At 44.0% G+C, this 15,597-nt stretch overlaps 1 protein-coding gene across 2 annotated transcripts in view; it reads left to right on the top strand.

Annotated features, from left to right (window-relative positions):
• The first annotated feature begins 3,153 nt into the window (after nt 1-3,153).
• WNT2 (Wnt family member 2) overlaps nt 3,154-15,597 on the top strand; it is a 49,960-nt gene continuing 37,516 nt past the window's right edge. Inside the window, exons 1-3 of one of the 2 annotated variants that reach the window (XM_073809866.1) lie at nt 3,154-4,540; nt 6,659-6,885; nt 12,178-12,455. In XM_073809866.1, the coding sequence (XP_073665967.1) occupies nt 4,458-4,540; nt 6,659-6,885; nt 12,178-12,455 (588 nt within the window). In that variant the 5' untranslated portion in view covers nt 3,154-4,457. The remainder of the gene's footprint in view (nt 4,541-6,658; nt 6,886-12,177; nt 12,456-15,597) is intronic. The other variant, XM_033863177.2, reaches the window with a different exon arrangement.

Here is a 15,597-nt window from a genome sequence, read left to right as displayed (position 1 = left end):
CCCTTGGCCTGTCTGATTTGTTTTTATTCTTTGTTACTGCATGTGATATGAGGAAACAAAATTTTGAATTTTGTTCTAAGACATGCTTTTTATACTAAGGTATGACCCTTAAAGGATGCCTTTCTGGCATCTCAGATGAATGCCTGAAGTGCTTAATAAGGTCTCTCTACCCCACTGAGCTGGAACTCCAATGTCTCTCAACGCTGCATGACATGCAGAAAGCAATTTCTGCTAGGCATTAGAGTCTTCTCATGGCTATATTCAGCCCAGCTCTTGACCAAGGACACATGGTGAATCACCATGTAGACTTTTGGGACCCTCTCTTTCACAGCTACCTATTTTCAGATATTCTACCCTGCCAATTTCAGCTGCTTCAGCAGCCCAGACCTCTACTCCCTCTATCCTTAACTAAGACTACTGCTCTGTTTCCACTTTCTTGAACCCCCAAAAAAGTGTCCTTCAGCAGAAAACTCAGGACAGTTATGGGATAGTTGTGGAGCACACCTCAGGTGTTTTCCTTCTGTCAAAGATCATAGCTGTGTGCTGTCTATTACCCAATGCCTGAAAAGATTTGCCTTATCATTTTGTCCAGTCTTATATTTTTTTTCAGTAGGAGAACAAGTCATGTACCTATTACTTTCTCATGGCTGGAAGCAAGTCTTTGGTGCACATTAATTTAAATGCACACTGAGATTTAAATCATTGATATTAGAACTTTTTATAAAATCAATTTTTTTTTTTTTTTTTGCGTTATGCGGACCTGTCATTGTTGTGGCCTCTCCTGTTGCAGAGCACAGGCTCCGGACGCACAGGCTCAGCGGCCATGGCTCACAGGCCTAGCCGCTCCGCGGCATGTGGGATCTTTCCGGACCGGGGCACAAACCCGTGTCCCCTGCATCGGCAGGCAGACTCTCAACCACTGTGCCACCAGGGAAGCCCTCATAAAATCAATTTTTGACAAAGATTAGCTAAGAGTGTGCTTAATAAAAATTTTAGGAGTGACTAAAGGGGAAAGCGGTTAATGCCTTTAAGGGCATTGAAAACACACTTCAAATTTCAAACTTAATCTATATTATTATGTATATGATGCTCTTAGTTGGATAGACTTAGCAAGTAAAAAAGTTTTAATGATATATATTGTTTTTATTTGATATATTACCTCTGTTGTTATATATATGATACTACTAGATTTAGAAAGTTATATATATATATATTTTTTTCTTTCCCATTGTTGACCTTTTGTTAATACACAATGTTCTTTCTTAAGGTCATTGATTCTAAGTTGGAAATACTAGACCTTTGAATCACTGGTTAGTGAGTAGCTAAATTAAGAGTCACTGCGTTAGGAAGAAACCAGTTCAGACTGAAACACATATGACTATTTGGTTGAAGAAGTAACTGTCCATTTTTAAAGGGTGGAGATGGTTTGGTAGTAAATTAGTTCTCTCTCTGCCCTGGGAGATTAGACAAACAATGGATCTAACTAAGAAAATAGACTGACTCATTTGGCTACAATGCTATACTAAAGTTACAAGCAAACTAACATTAATATCCAGAAAGAGAATTGGGTTCTGTATACTGTAAATGAATTTTACAGTCAATTCAATGAGAATTCTCACTGAAGAAACCAAAAATCAGATATTGAATTCATAGATCTAAAGGCACTCTGAACCCTGTCTTTCCTAATTCATCATCTGCTATAGCAAGGCTATAGTCATGTGCAATTTACTTAAATATTTATCAACTCTTCCTTAGGATGGTAGTTTTTATTGGAGAAGCAAGGTTTGTAATAACTTTCTTTCCTCTTAATTTTCTTGAGCATTTCCCAACTTCTTCTAGTAGTGAACACTCTATCTGCAAAGTGCACAGGTACAGATGAGGAGGAAGAAAAGTCAGACTTGTTGGGCAGGAAGCGAAGTTGTACAGGTCTAATAGTAGGTCATAAGTGAATAGGGGTGGAGAATGTGAGAGAAATGGAATCACAGATCTGGAAGGGACAAGTCACGTGGTCCAGACTGCCTCTAGACAGGTCGGGAAGGAGTGTTTGGGTGGACCTTTTTCACATCTGGATTTAGTTTCTCTTGAACTTTTTCAGCAGTTGCCATTCACCAAGGCTGATTTCTTCTCTGCAAGTCATGAGGTACTTCTCCTGCCCCAGGATAAAGCCCTTTGGAGTGGATTTAATTAGTTTTGGGGATGGTCCTGTTCTTATTCCAGGAGGTCTGTTTCAGGTTTAGGTCATTCCATTGGCCTCATCAACAACTGAAGGGCAGATCTCCTGGCCACTCAATAATTCCCTGGGCGGAGAGGAAAGGCCTCTAAGCTGATAGTCATACTCCATGTATTTCTAACTCCCCTCAGCTGGAAGAACATGATGTGCTGAGGTGGGTGGAGCTTTGAGTTGAGCTTTTTAGGTAGTTTCAGGTCTCACTGTCCATGAGAGAAGCATACAGCTGCCTACCTTTCCCAACATACACATCCACATCCCTACATTATTCACTGGTAGAAGTGGAGAGACTGTGGACGAAGGAGGATGGAAGTGAATTTTAACTTATTCTTCTGCTTCACCCAGGGAAGAGGTTTATGAGCATAAGCACAGAGGTTAATGAGATATTTCTTGCTCTTTGATGCCCATCACATCACTCGCCCCGTCTCCCCCAACCTCCTATTCCCACACACACACACACACACGAGCTTGTGCACGCACTGTGAGCAGAAATACAACCCCCACCTCCCCTGCCCCTCCCTCCCTCCCGGCACAGACCGATCAGAACTTCCCCTGGGTCGCGGCCCAGCGATATGGAGCGGCCCTGGCGCGGAGCCCTGCTCTTCCCGAGTCGTGGGTGGCGCGGTACTTGTTTCCCTCCCCTCCCTTTCCGGACCCAAACGGGGATGTATCTGGGTCAGCCTGGGAGGGGCCGGACCTGCCAGGGACCAGCGGGGGAAGGGGCGGAAGGGGGTGGCGATGACAGCATTTTTCAGGTTTTTGGCATTTCTGAGATTCGCCCCGTCCAGCTTCTCACCGCGCTCGCGCCTAGCGAGGGCTGATGCTCCGGCCAGTCTCGGCTCTAGGAGGGGGTGGGGGGAGAGCCGGTCTTTCCTATCTGGACGGCCACCCCTTCACGCCCTGCGAACAATGCAGCGCCCACCCCACCCCCAACACGCACACACATTCCCCATTCCCCAAGGCACGCTCCGCGGGCGGGCGGCGGGTTCCTCCGCCCCAGGAAAAGAGCAATGGAACAGTTCACGGCCGCAGCGAGTTCCTGGTCTTCCTTCCTTTCCGGTGATAAACGGCGGGGCTACAAGCCAGTTGCTGCTCAAGATGCTCCACCCGCGGGCTCAAGCCTGTCTCTCTTGGCCCTGCGGGGGCCCAGATCAGGACCGATAGTCCCTTGACCTCCGCAAGGAGCAAAAGCTGAGCGCCAGGGCGGCAAGAGGCGCGACCGGTGCTGGGGCGCAGACCCTCGGCGGGCTCCTGCTGCCTCAGTTCCTCGCTGCATGATCTTTTGCGCTCTACAGCGCCGTGGAGGAGCTGGGTGTGCGTAAACACCGCATCTTCCCCAGACGTTTTGGCCGAGGACGCCTGGGTGAGGTCCGGAGGGTCAGGGACCTTCCCGTTTCCCCTCCCTTGGAGCTCTATATATAAGCCCAGCACCGTGGAATCAAGGCCACAGGTCTTCACTTCCCTGAGGCCTGAACCCTCCCTCTCCAACCTTGCCCTGCTTAGCTCCAGATTTACGAGGGCTTGCTCCTCCTTTCGGTATTAGGAAGAGAAGCGGAGGGATGAGTTGAAAATCATCTCTGGATTCTTGCCTCCTGTACACAGCTGTATCCCTATCCTCTCCCTCCTTTCCCCACATTGCCCGCTCGGTGACTTATGTTTGCCGGAGGGTAGCCTCGCCTATCCGGAGCGCTCGGTCCTGTGGCGGGGCACCCACTGATGCTCTTTGGCCCGGAGCTTCCCGAAAGGTGCCTGCCTCCGCGGGTGCTCGAGGCCACGCAGAGGTGCTTCTCCCTCCCCGCATCACCTCACCCACAGACCTCTCTTGCCATCATTTCACCCACCCTTATATAAAACCGCGCGACCCACCCCCCCGCCATCCTACCCGGCGCAGCGCCCCCTCCCTTGGCTGCGCCTGGGCGGGCGGGCGGGGAGCTGAAGGGACCGGGGCGCGCGGGAGGCGCGCAGAGCTCTCCGGCAGCCCGCGCTCGCCGCGCCTGGGGAATTGGCTGTGGGCGAGGCGGCCCCGGCTGGCCTTTATCGCTCGCCCCGCTGGTCGCTTGAAACTTTATCAGCGAGTCTCGCCACTCGCCGCAGACGCGAGCGGGGGGCGGGGGCGCGGCAAGGCGCCGGCGGCCGTGACGAGGCGCTCCCGGCGCTGAGCGCTTCTGCTCCGGGCACGCATGGCGCCCGCACACGGAGTCTGACCTGATGCGGACGCAAGGGGGTTAATATGAACGCCTGTCTCGGTGGAATCTGGCTCTGGCTCCCTCTGCTCTTGACCTGGCTCAGCCCTGAGGTCAGCTCTTCATGGTGGTAAGTGCACGCGCACGGGCGCCGGGGTATTTTGGGGATGGGAGTGGAGCCCGCAGGGGCCACATAGACGCTTCCCGGCGGCGCTTCCCCGCGGCCGCGGCAGTCACGGCTTCCGACCCGAACCCAAGCTGCTGCCCTCTCCTATTGCCCCTTGGATTCTCCTCGGAAGCCCATTCCAGCTTCGACAACTTCAACACCCCCCCGCGCCCCCCCCATTCCCCCTCAACTGAGAGCTCGGATGTTCGGTGTATTTGGATCCAGCTGAGCGACAGCAAAATCGGGATCTTTGAGACAAGCGCTAGCCGGGTCTCTAGCTCTACTAGCACAGACGGGTGTGTGCGCGCGCGCGCGCGCGTGTGTGTGTGTGTGTGTGGGTGGGTGGGTGGGTGGGTGAACTTAGCTCCAAAACTACTATCATCCCCCCATGCTCCCCTCCCCCCAAAAAACCCTCAAGATAAAAACCGACGGGGCAATTCAGGCGGGCAAGAGCGGTAGAACCCGAAGCGTGTGATTTTGCCTTCTTTCCCGTCCTTCCACATTCCTAGTGCTTCACCCCAGTGGGGCGGAAGAACATTTTGCTGCCTCCAGGTAGAGACTACCGCCTTAATGCGAAGCTCCAGAGGCCGGGAGCTCTAAGATGTCAGTTCGAAACCACAGTCACCCCAAAGAGTAAATTTGCTGCTGTCCTTTATACGTGGATCTTCGATTTATTCTGCATAGTGAAGGAACGTTGAAACGTAACAGGTCTTAGCATCCTTAAAGGTTCCAAAGGGAGAGGCTCTCCCCACCCAGAAACTCATCTCCATCTCCTTCATCTTGAGAAGAGAGAGAGTTGAGAGCTCTTTAGCGTTCTTGCACCTAAAAACTTCCGAACTGATACTTAAAACACTGATTCAGAAAGACCTGTTATCTGTTATGATGTGCTGTTTTTTAAAAGAATCTGGCAAAAGTAAGGCGTCGCAGCCAAATGAGAGACTGGAGCAGGGAACTTTAGGAAGACACGAGCTCTTCAAAGGAGCAAAGCAAAGAAAGCATGGATGGGAAGAGGGGTTCAATTCCTTCCTAAGCCACTTTGAACAGAAAGGCGTTTAGCCTTGACATTACTGACATAGGATCAAAGATTGATTTATCAGAGTGACCGTTTTTCAATAAAATGACTATTTCTGTCTCCATGGGTGTATAAACATTATTTATTGCCCAGGCTTTTTGTCACATTGTCTCTCAGCTGCCACTTAAATATATTTTTGGGGAGTCACAGCTGTAATGATTTTATGATCATATAAAATAATGAAAATACAAGAAAAAGACATTCTCCTTGTTTGATCGCTTCAAAAGACACCTATGGCAGCTTGGGTTATATAAAAGGTACCTTTCTAAACATTTCACAACTAATAGAGAACATCTGGGTAGAGATGATGATGTAATTTTTTGTTAAAGTTTCTTCTCAAAAGTACTTTATGGAGCTATAACACTGTTTGATTCTTCCAAACATTTAGTGTCCTTAATAACAATAGAAAGATTTTTTCCCAAAGGTTCTCTATAAAAGCCAAAAAGAGCTGGAAAATGGAAATATTTAACAGATTCTTTAGTAGGAAAAGAAAGGCATGCCTGTGCAGAGAGGATAACATCAGATACCGGCAGGTGTTGATTAGACAGATACAGACAGTTTAAGACACTTAAACATTAGATCAAATAAATGGCAGTGAGGAGCTTCTAAAGGTCGGCTTCCTCCAAAGCCAAGTCCAGACACATTGTGTACTGAGATCAGAGTCTTCTTGGAAGAAGTCTTCCAAAAACATGTTGCCCCTTCCCGCCTCAACCCATTCCCCAACTGCAGACCTTGCCTCTCCCACCCTGCCCAGAGCATCATCTGGTGGCCTCGGCTTCACATCCAAGAAACAGTCAGCACTCCGTTTTGGGGTGGCTTCTACCAGACCACTCACCATGCCTGCTGTGCCGCTTCTCCAGTGAACTAAAGTTAAATAACCTTTGCCTTCTAATATCCCCCAAAAGATAGGAATTCATATTTGAAATGCTGCTTTGAACTCTTCCCTCTCCCGGGAAACACCACGTGAGGCCTCGCTGTTCTGTGCTCTCCCCCGTGTTGGTCCTTCCCAGGTACATGAGAGCTACAGGTGGCTCCTCCAGGGTGATGTGTGACAATGTGCCAGGCCTGGTGAGCCGCCAGCGGCAGCTGTGCCACCGACACCCGGACGTGATGCGTGCCATCGGCCTGGGCGTGGCCGAGTGGACGGCAGAGTGCCAGCACCAGTTCCGCCAGCACCGCTGGAACTGCAACACCCTGGACAGGGATCACAGCCTCTTCGGCAGGGTCCTGCTTCGAAGTAAGTCTCCCGCCTTCACGCAGCTCATGGGCTCTACCCTCATATACACACACCCTTATTTGGTCTTCAAAGTCCCTGCTCATCTTGTCTTGCATGCTATGCAGTCAGAAGCTTGTTCTGTTGGGTGCCATTTGTCCCGTCGAGACAAGGACTCGAGAAATCAAGAAACTTGTCTGTCTCAAGTTTGGGAGGAGGATGTAGTGCCCCAGGCTGGTGTCTTTTTTATTCTTGGCTCTGTCCATCCACGTCAAGTCACAACCCTGCCTGTCCCTCCAGGTTCAGATTTTGTCTCTAGAAGAAAGGACGCAGCAGCCACAGAGCGCTTTTGACTTTTTAACTCTTCTTTCTGGGACTTGAAACTTCCAGAAGGAAATGAGCAGAAGATTGGGATAGAATGCCCAAATCTTTTATTGGCCATAGATGGTCATTATTACAATAACAAGTCAGTGTTATTAAGAAGCAGAGACAAATCTCTGCTCAACACCTCTGACCTCCCATTCGGCTACTCGGCTTCGGGTCACTCTGTTTCTAAATTAAGCATTTTTTTCGGTAAACTGTAAATTCTGTAAGGCAGGAACTCATCTGCTTTCCCTGCACCTTACTTGGTACCTTGTGTGTTGTAGGCATCACTCATTCATTGAATGGTTGAATGAATGGATGGATGAACTTGTAGTGAGTGCCTATTCTCCAGGTACATTTTAAGCAGAAGGATATTTATGGAGGGTAGGGGTGGGAACCATGAATACACAGAGGTAGACCTTGGATATATTGCAGGTTTGGTTCCAGATCACCACAATAAAGCAAGTCACACGAATTTTTTGGGTTTCCCAATGCATATAAAAGTTATGTTTATACTACGCTGTAGTCTATTAACTGTTGAAAAAACAATGTACATACCTTAATTTTAAAATACTTTATTGCTAAAAAATGGTAACCAGCATTTGACAATGCAGGTTGCCACAAAGCTTCAGTTTGTAAAAAACAATATCTGTGAAGCGCAATAAAGTGCAATAAAATGGGGTACGCCTGTGGTTTCTTCCTTTCTCTTTTTTAGAAAGCACATTGAACATTATCTAACTACATAATAAACTTCTTAAAAGTTCTGAATGTGGAAAGTAGCTTACTAACTTGTACACAATCAGAGAAAATTAACTGAAAATCAGATCTTATTTTCAAAACATCCCCATCCCTTAACCTGGTCTTAGCAGCATTCTCCAAGAAGTAGCACATCCCATTTGCTACTGGGAAATCTTACTGAAAACACAACAGTTTATGTGCGAACCCCAGAAACAGGAAACTTTCCACTTGTTTTTGCCCACCTCCCCCTCCCAATCCTAAGAAAATCATTCGGGCTGTGCACTTGGTAATGCTTAACGGAGCGTGTTTCTATCAGGTAATCATCACAGCCCTAGGGTTTTATGAGGCCAAATGCATAACTGAATGTCTCTAAAATCCCCCAAGGGCGTAGTACTCTCACTCTTAGTGTACCCCTAAAGTTAATTTACTGTGATATTCTGCAATTTTATTCTCTGGTTTAAGAATATTCTTCCGCATTCCTTTTGGAGTTTTGATATGACATCACAACATTTTTGAAAGGATAATAATAAATTTCAACTACATGGAATTTTAAGACTTCACCTAGATCAACTCACCAGTGAATCAATTAAAGTGCTGGACCTTATCAAAGAGAGTTTGCAAATATCTGGCACAATAAATCTTTGCATATATTAGGTACAGGCTCTTGGTGTTAAAGATGTATCAGGATTTTTCCTTTACAAAGGTCTCAACCATTTTCCAATGATTACAAATTAAGTGTACTTCTCATTTATAAAATGATCACCTATAGAGTCTGTCTATGAAAATCCATTAAGATGTCTCCATATTGAAAAAAAAAAAAACCTTTCCATAACAAGTCAAAGGAAGCAAGTTTGACACTGATTCTAGAGAGTGTATATGCCAAAGCTGGAGGTTCATTCAACTTAATCTTGGCAATGTTTGTTTCTTCAGAGCTGTAGAATGGCTGAGAGGGAAAAGGTTATAAATAGAGAAAGCAGAACAAGTTTGACTTAGGCTAAGCCTTCAGGTAAATTAGAGATTATAACTGTACTCCCTTCAGATTTCTTTCAGATGAAGCTGAACGCTTTGCCAAAGTACTCAAAACTTAAAACACTCATGCTACACAGTTTCTTTCCAATCTTCACAGAAGGCCAGATTTCTTCCTGGACATTTACGTAAACTCCTGTGACTGTCAGTGATGATTTTGTGTTGGTTATGGGAAGGCTGAATTTGGCCTAAGGTAGCTTATCCTGGAAATAATCACGAAATTCCAATGAAGCTATCCAAAGAGTTTTACAATTAATTGCTTGGAGGGAAATTCACATCTTAGAGTTGTAAAGAACTCCTCCTTCGGAAACCTAAATGTCCTCATAGATAAATAGGAAAGCCAAAGGGCAGTACCACATATAAGAAGAACATAAAAGTTACTAACATATCCTGTGGTCATAGAGAAATGGAGAACATCTGCCTCTTTTGCTTCAGAGACCAAGAGTAAGGCAGACCGATTTTTAGGAACTTTCGTAATTTGCTCATTCAAACGACTATCACCAGACACGGGCAGAGAAATGTAAAGACAGAACTAGTAAACTCAAAAATAATCCTGCAAGAATTTGCATATACTTTCAGAATTCTAGAATAAGCCTAAACAAAAAGGTGATTAGATTTCATCCTTGTTAAAAAAAAAGGCAAGCATTTAAAAAAAAAAGAGTTGAACAACCCGTAACCTTCCAGAAAGCCTAGCTTCTAGTGTTCTGCCTTCCCAGCTGCCTGTCCCACCCTATACACTTAGTAAACATTGCTTGACTTATCTCAAACCAAAAATTAGAGAAACTTCAATAGTAACACATCAGGAAGTCTAAATATCACCATTTAGATTTGGATTTTGTTTCATATTGCAATGGCTTTAAAAAGAATCAGTTTTTCTAAGAAGAGGCCCGAGATCAAAATTTGTTTTGTTCCAAAGCCAACTCTTGAAATGTGCTACTATTTTGCACATAGCATTTTAGTGATTCATCTAAGACACTTAACTGAAAACATCTTAAGGCCGTATCTACATGATATACCAAAACATCTGGAGGTAAAATGAAAAGATATTCCATGTGCTAATTTTTTATTTAAATAAATAAATAAATATCTAGCTATTTAGTAATGCGTTTGAATAATAAATGACAAATATTTAGAAAGGCGATGGCTTTGCTTTGGAAATTATTTCTGAAATGTAGCAGATTTTTAAGTGATTTTTTTTTTTTTTTCTTTCAGCCAACAAGTCAATGTAGTTGTTTGCAAGTTAGGCCGGGATGCATTCTGTGCCTAGACAATTTATTCCTCTACTAACCTTCAAAATACTGTCTGGTCACTGACATTCTATCATCTGCATCTTCCATAGCTTTCCCCTAAAAGATCACCTCATAAAGTTTCTCTTCTTTCTCCTTAAGAAATAAGACTAGTGCAAAATCTATTACGCATTCAGGAATTTTCCCCCATATGATATCTCTAAATGTGGGGACTGAACTCCAAATCCAAAACCAGGCTTTAGCAGATCAATGGGATGACTGTGGACAAGGTATTTTCCTACATGGTAAAATGGGTAAAATAAAAATTTTATTTATCTGAAAGCCACTAGCAGAGATTAAGCCACATTTGCATCTATTAGTCACCATCTTTTACAAAACATAGCAATTCCTCTTAGAAAATCATCTGTGATCCTTATAACATAATCTGGAATTCTAAAACAGCTCCCACAACCGTCACATCTCTCTCTGGAGAGCACTACCTGCTACCTATGGCAAATATTCATATAACTGATTTTACCTAACTTCAAGGCATGATTGATTTTTTTTTGGATGGTTAGAGGTTTCGGGGAAGATATTTTTTGAAGGCTGAGGCAAGTGTCATTTAATATGGTATAGATACATTTTCCTGATTTTTAATAATGAGACTAGCAGAGCAGATATTGCAAGGGACGTATAATAAATTTTAGCACTGAATGACAAACGGAAACAAGCAGGGCTTTGACGCGAAAGGGTGGTTTGTTCTCCCAGCTGTGTGGTTCAAAAAGTCACACTCGTCTTGACATAGTGAATCACCAAATGGCTCTCCATTTGCTGCCTTGCACTGGCATTAGCTTGTTCGGCTTCTATTTTGATGGTGAATATATTTGCTGCAACAACCATTAGTAAAGAGCCATGCTAATAACAGTGAAATACAGCTTCACTTGAAAAATGAGGTGCACACAGACCCTTAAGAGTCTTATATCTGTCACTATACCACAACACCGTGTTATGAGTTACTACAGATTATTAAAATAATTTAATGTCGTTATCGCACTGAAATATGTACCCTTCAGCCTGGAAGTGAACGTAGCCTGTGCTCTAATAAAGAACAATTCTAAGAAAGCACCCCAAAGGGTTCTTGCCCAGGTCTAATTATAGGCGGTAAATTTGTTTCCTTCCAGAAAAAAACCAAAGAAAAGCTTTTCGCTGTCTTTTACCCAATACCAGTGATTAGTGCAGGTGTTCCAGAAGAAAGTAAATTCACCTTAATAGTTAGACGTCGTATGTAACTCAAGGATATTGCATAGTGCCTTCAATAATCCCGCCGTTACTTGTGAAAGCTGATGCCAAGCCGAAGCTCTCCAGGGTTAACCAGAGGTGCTGGTTACTGCTGTGAACTGTCTTCCCACCTCAACCCCTAGATTACTTCGAATTCAGCATCTCAGTAGCAATCATTTACACACATACAAGTGTCCTCAATAATGCCTGGAGGTCTGGAAGGTTTTTCCAGTGAGAGCTGTAGTAGCACGAATACCCAGAAATGTTATGGAATGATAGAATTGTAGAATTCAGACTGTATGCTGCAGAGGAGGAAACCAAGGTCTAGAGATGTCCTGCTCCTCTCTTCTGGGACATGTGGGATTCTAGGTTAAAGCAAGAACGTGTATGAGACTTTGGATGAAGCCAGGAACTGGGCAGGGCAGGCTTTTGCTGTATTTTCTTTTATACTCTATTTACTTTAAGGATAGTTGTCCTACAGTTATCCAAATTGATAAAAGCTTGTATTAAGCGCGACAATTCATATTCAAGAGCCAGCCTTGGCTCTGGGAAAGAATTCTCCGAGGATACTTTGTCTAGTGGCAAAGTATGTCAGAGGCAGAACAAGTATTAAACAGCCATCGTGTAAAAGTTATTCAGAACGAGCAATGCCAGACTACTTTTAAGAAAAGCATTTTTGTTACAGGTAGCCGGGAATCTGCCTTTGTTTACGCCATCTCCTCAGCTGGAGTTGTATTTGCCATCACCAGGGCCTGTAGCCAAGGAGAATTAAAATCCTGTTCCTGTGACCCAAAGAAGAAGGGAACCGCCAAGGATAGCAAGGGCACTTTCGACTGGGGTGGCTGCAGTGATAACATTGACTATGGGATCAAGTTTGCCCGAGCCTTTGTGGATGCCAAGGAAAGGAAAGGAAAGGATGCCAGAGCCCTGATGAATCTTCACAACAACAGAGCCGGCAGGAAGGTATGGACTGCAACAGTGCTCGTTTTGTAGACTGCATGGCCTTATAAATCACTTAAGGCAAGCTTATCTTAAGCCTTCCTAGAGTGCTAAAATGCTATCATCACAACTTCCCACTGTCCCCCAGCCCAGAGCTGTTTGTTCTAAAGAATACCACCAGCTGGGCTGAAATACCCCCACCTGCACTCTACCTTCCCTCCCACAGCTAAGCTCAAGGAGTCCACCCACTGCTTTTGGCATTGGGTACAGTCAGGTGCCTATGGTCTCTCTGGATACTGTATCATCTAGTCAGAAGATAGCATCTGTGGTTGAGGATAGGGCTGCATCCCACATACCAGTAGGACACTGAATGCTTGTATCTAAGGGGTATCAAGTCCCAGAACATCTTCTCTCAAACTTATCATGAAAGCAGCTCACCAGGCATGGCTTGTTCGCTTCTTCTAGATTCAGGGAAGCTCTTTTCAGAACCAGAAGCTGCTTTCACTCTTAAAAGCCCCACCTTGGGCTTTTAAGGGGTTTCTGGTACTGGATGAGTAAGTGGACTAGGGGAAGACGTGCCCCAAAGAGGCACACTGGCCCCTTAACCTCTAGTCCTGACTGAGCTCTTGGGCTGTGGGTACCTAGTCAATATTCATTCCCTAACTCCCATTTGTTAGATGAGGAAAATAGACCCTCCTGTGCTCGAGGTCACATGGAGAATCAGAAGAAAAGCCAGGACTAGAATTCAGGTTTCAACTCCCAGCCCCGGGGTGGTTTCGCCTAGGATTAAACCATTTCAATGCCAGTGTTCAGATCCACTGATGAGCCATGTCTTTGGGCATGGTGGCTTGACCAGAATAACTAGAGAATCTCAATAGAGAGAGAATAGAGAATAGAGAATCTTGAACCAGAATAACTAGAGAATCTGCTGCACATTAGGCCTTTGTGTAAGAAGCATAAACTGGTTGGCTAATCAAACATTCAGTCAGAACCATTTTAAAATAATCTAACTGCCAATGAGAAGAGATAACTATAATTTGTCTTTTATCAACACAAAATAAATATGTGCTTGACATTAATATATAAAGAAAGATCAGCATAAAATTGAAAAGTCCCCAGGGGGGCTTTAACAGGAAAAAAGAATAGAAAAGAATGCAGATCTGTTTGGATGAAAACCCTTTTACTAGGCTCACAGAGGGAACAGATCTCATTTAAAGGAATTTGGAAGGAAAGAAGTCTTGCTTAGCACATGGAATAAGATGAGTGTGACCTGAGCAGTTTACAAATAGTACCTTTCTTGAACTTGGAAAATCAACATTCCTAATTTTCACAAATTTATGAACTTATAGTGACTACTGCCAAGAATATAGACCACGGTTGTGCAATCCTACAACTGTGGTAATTACTGTTTGTGCAATGGTTTAGATAAGGAAAAATTTACATTGACCTTTGTTTTGACATTGATACCATATGTATAGGTTATAAAGTGTGGTGTCTTTGATAGGAGAATGCTGCTTAATTATTCAAGCACAGTATATAGTTGGATCTCCCAGACTCTCTGTACGGATAAGAGCATATGGTCATACACCGCATCCAAAATAACGTTGACTCATCAAAATAAATGTTAATTTTGCTTAATAGATCATTAGATATTGAATGTTTCTACTCTTCAAGACAATAGATCTTAGCCATTATATTGTAGGCTCTCAATAAACATGATTTTTAACGTAAATTACATGATTCCTCACTGTGTAGAGGTGAACAGCTGTCAGGCCTCAGATATTCTCCTGCCTACTCTGCAAAACTTAGGAGGCTACTTTTGATTGGAATAAAAGTGCACACACTGACTTTTTAAAATGTGGCTTTAATTAATGGTGGGTGGGCAGACTTTTTCAAGGAGATGCATGATGTCAGTGAATATGAACTTTAATGAGAGTAAATGTATTGAGATAAACATGCGTCTCTAATTCTCTTCTTGCGGTCATTAGACCCCCAGTCTCTACTCCCCCTTCGTACCAGCAGAAGGTCTGTGGAATCAAAATGAGAACAGGCTGGGCTCGAGTCTGAAGGCAGCCCTCCCGAGCTACGCCTCCGACTGGCCTAGCTCTACAAAACCCCAGCCTCCAAGGCCGAGAGCCACATCAGTTCATTTTTTTTTCTTCTTTGTGCTTTTCAGTATTTCCCAAATTGTCCACTACGAACATCTTCTACTTTTTAAAATGGGGGGATGGGGTGGGGTGGGGAGCAAGGGGCAGGACCAATACATTTGAAAAGAAAAGCCATCTATTCCAGGATTGTTCTGCTTAGCCAACACTACAAATCAGAATTCAACACTGCCATTCACAACAGGCCTTAACTTTCCCCTAATATTTGAGCAGTTTAATTCTTTTATTATAGCAGCTGGTTAGAGCACCCTCATGTGTCTCTGTACTGTAATATCATTTTAGATCTTCTATGCTGTTATATCACTTTATTTTAATCACAGCTTCAACAGAATTGGTAATGACGCTTCTTTCCTTCATGTTTTCTTGGAACTCATCTTAAGTCTAGTTTTCTGCCTCCAAATAGGACTATTAATAAGTCTTGAAAAGATAAATCTACCTTGTTCAAAACAAACATTTTATCGAAAAAGACAGCCCATAGCTTCTCTTAGCAGTTCTTTTTAGATCTAAAGAAGCCATGTTATGAAAACTTCTAAATTATATTTTAAGGTAGGTTAAGGTAAATTTCAGGTGAAAGTTACTTGGTTGATAGTCACCATTTGCTTCCTTTCAGGATCTTGAAAACAGCTTTAAATTAGTCCACTCTTTCTACATGAAATGATCACAACTTCTTTTACCTTTCCTAAGAGAATCTATCTCAAAATATTCCATGTACCCAATCAAATACTGCCCTTCAATCAAGACATTTCCATAATAAGAATAAGAGGAATTCCATAAAAATACTTTTCCCAAAAGTATTTCTTACCATAGTGAAGATGGAACAAGGGATGTGAAGCGAGACCTACCTTCGTTTTAACCCTGCAATACCAGTGGCTTAGATCGCTGAATTCAGGCTCTTTCAGATGTAAAGGGGGTTACGTAGTGCTATGGAAAGACAAGGGTAAAGTGAATAGCACAGAACCTGGCAAGTAGTAGGTGCCCAGTAAAAGCTAGTCCCCCCTTCC

The sequence above is a fragment of the Tursiops truncatus genome, chromosome 9, assembly GCF_011762595.2.
Source record: "Tursiops truncatus isolate mTurTru1 chromosome 9, mTurTru1.mat.Y, whole genome shotgun sequence".
Lineage (NCBI taxonomy): Eukaryota > Metazoa > Chordata > Mammalia > Artiodactyla > Delphinidae > Tursiops > Tursiops truncatus.
This window is presented reverse-complemented; position numbering and strand designations above follow the sequence as displayed.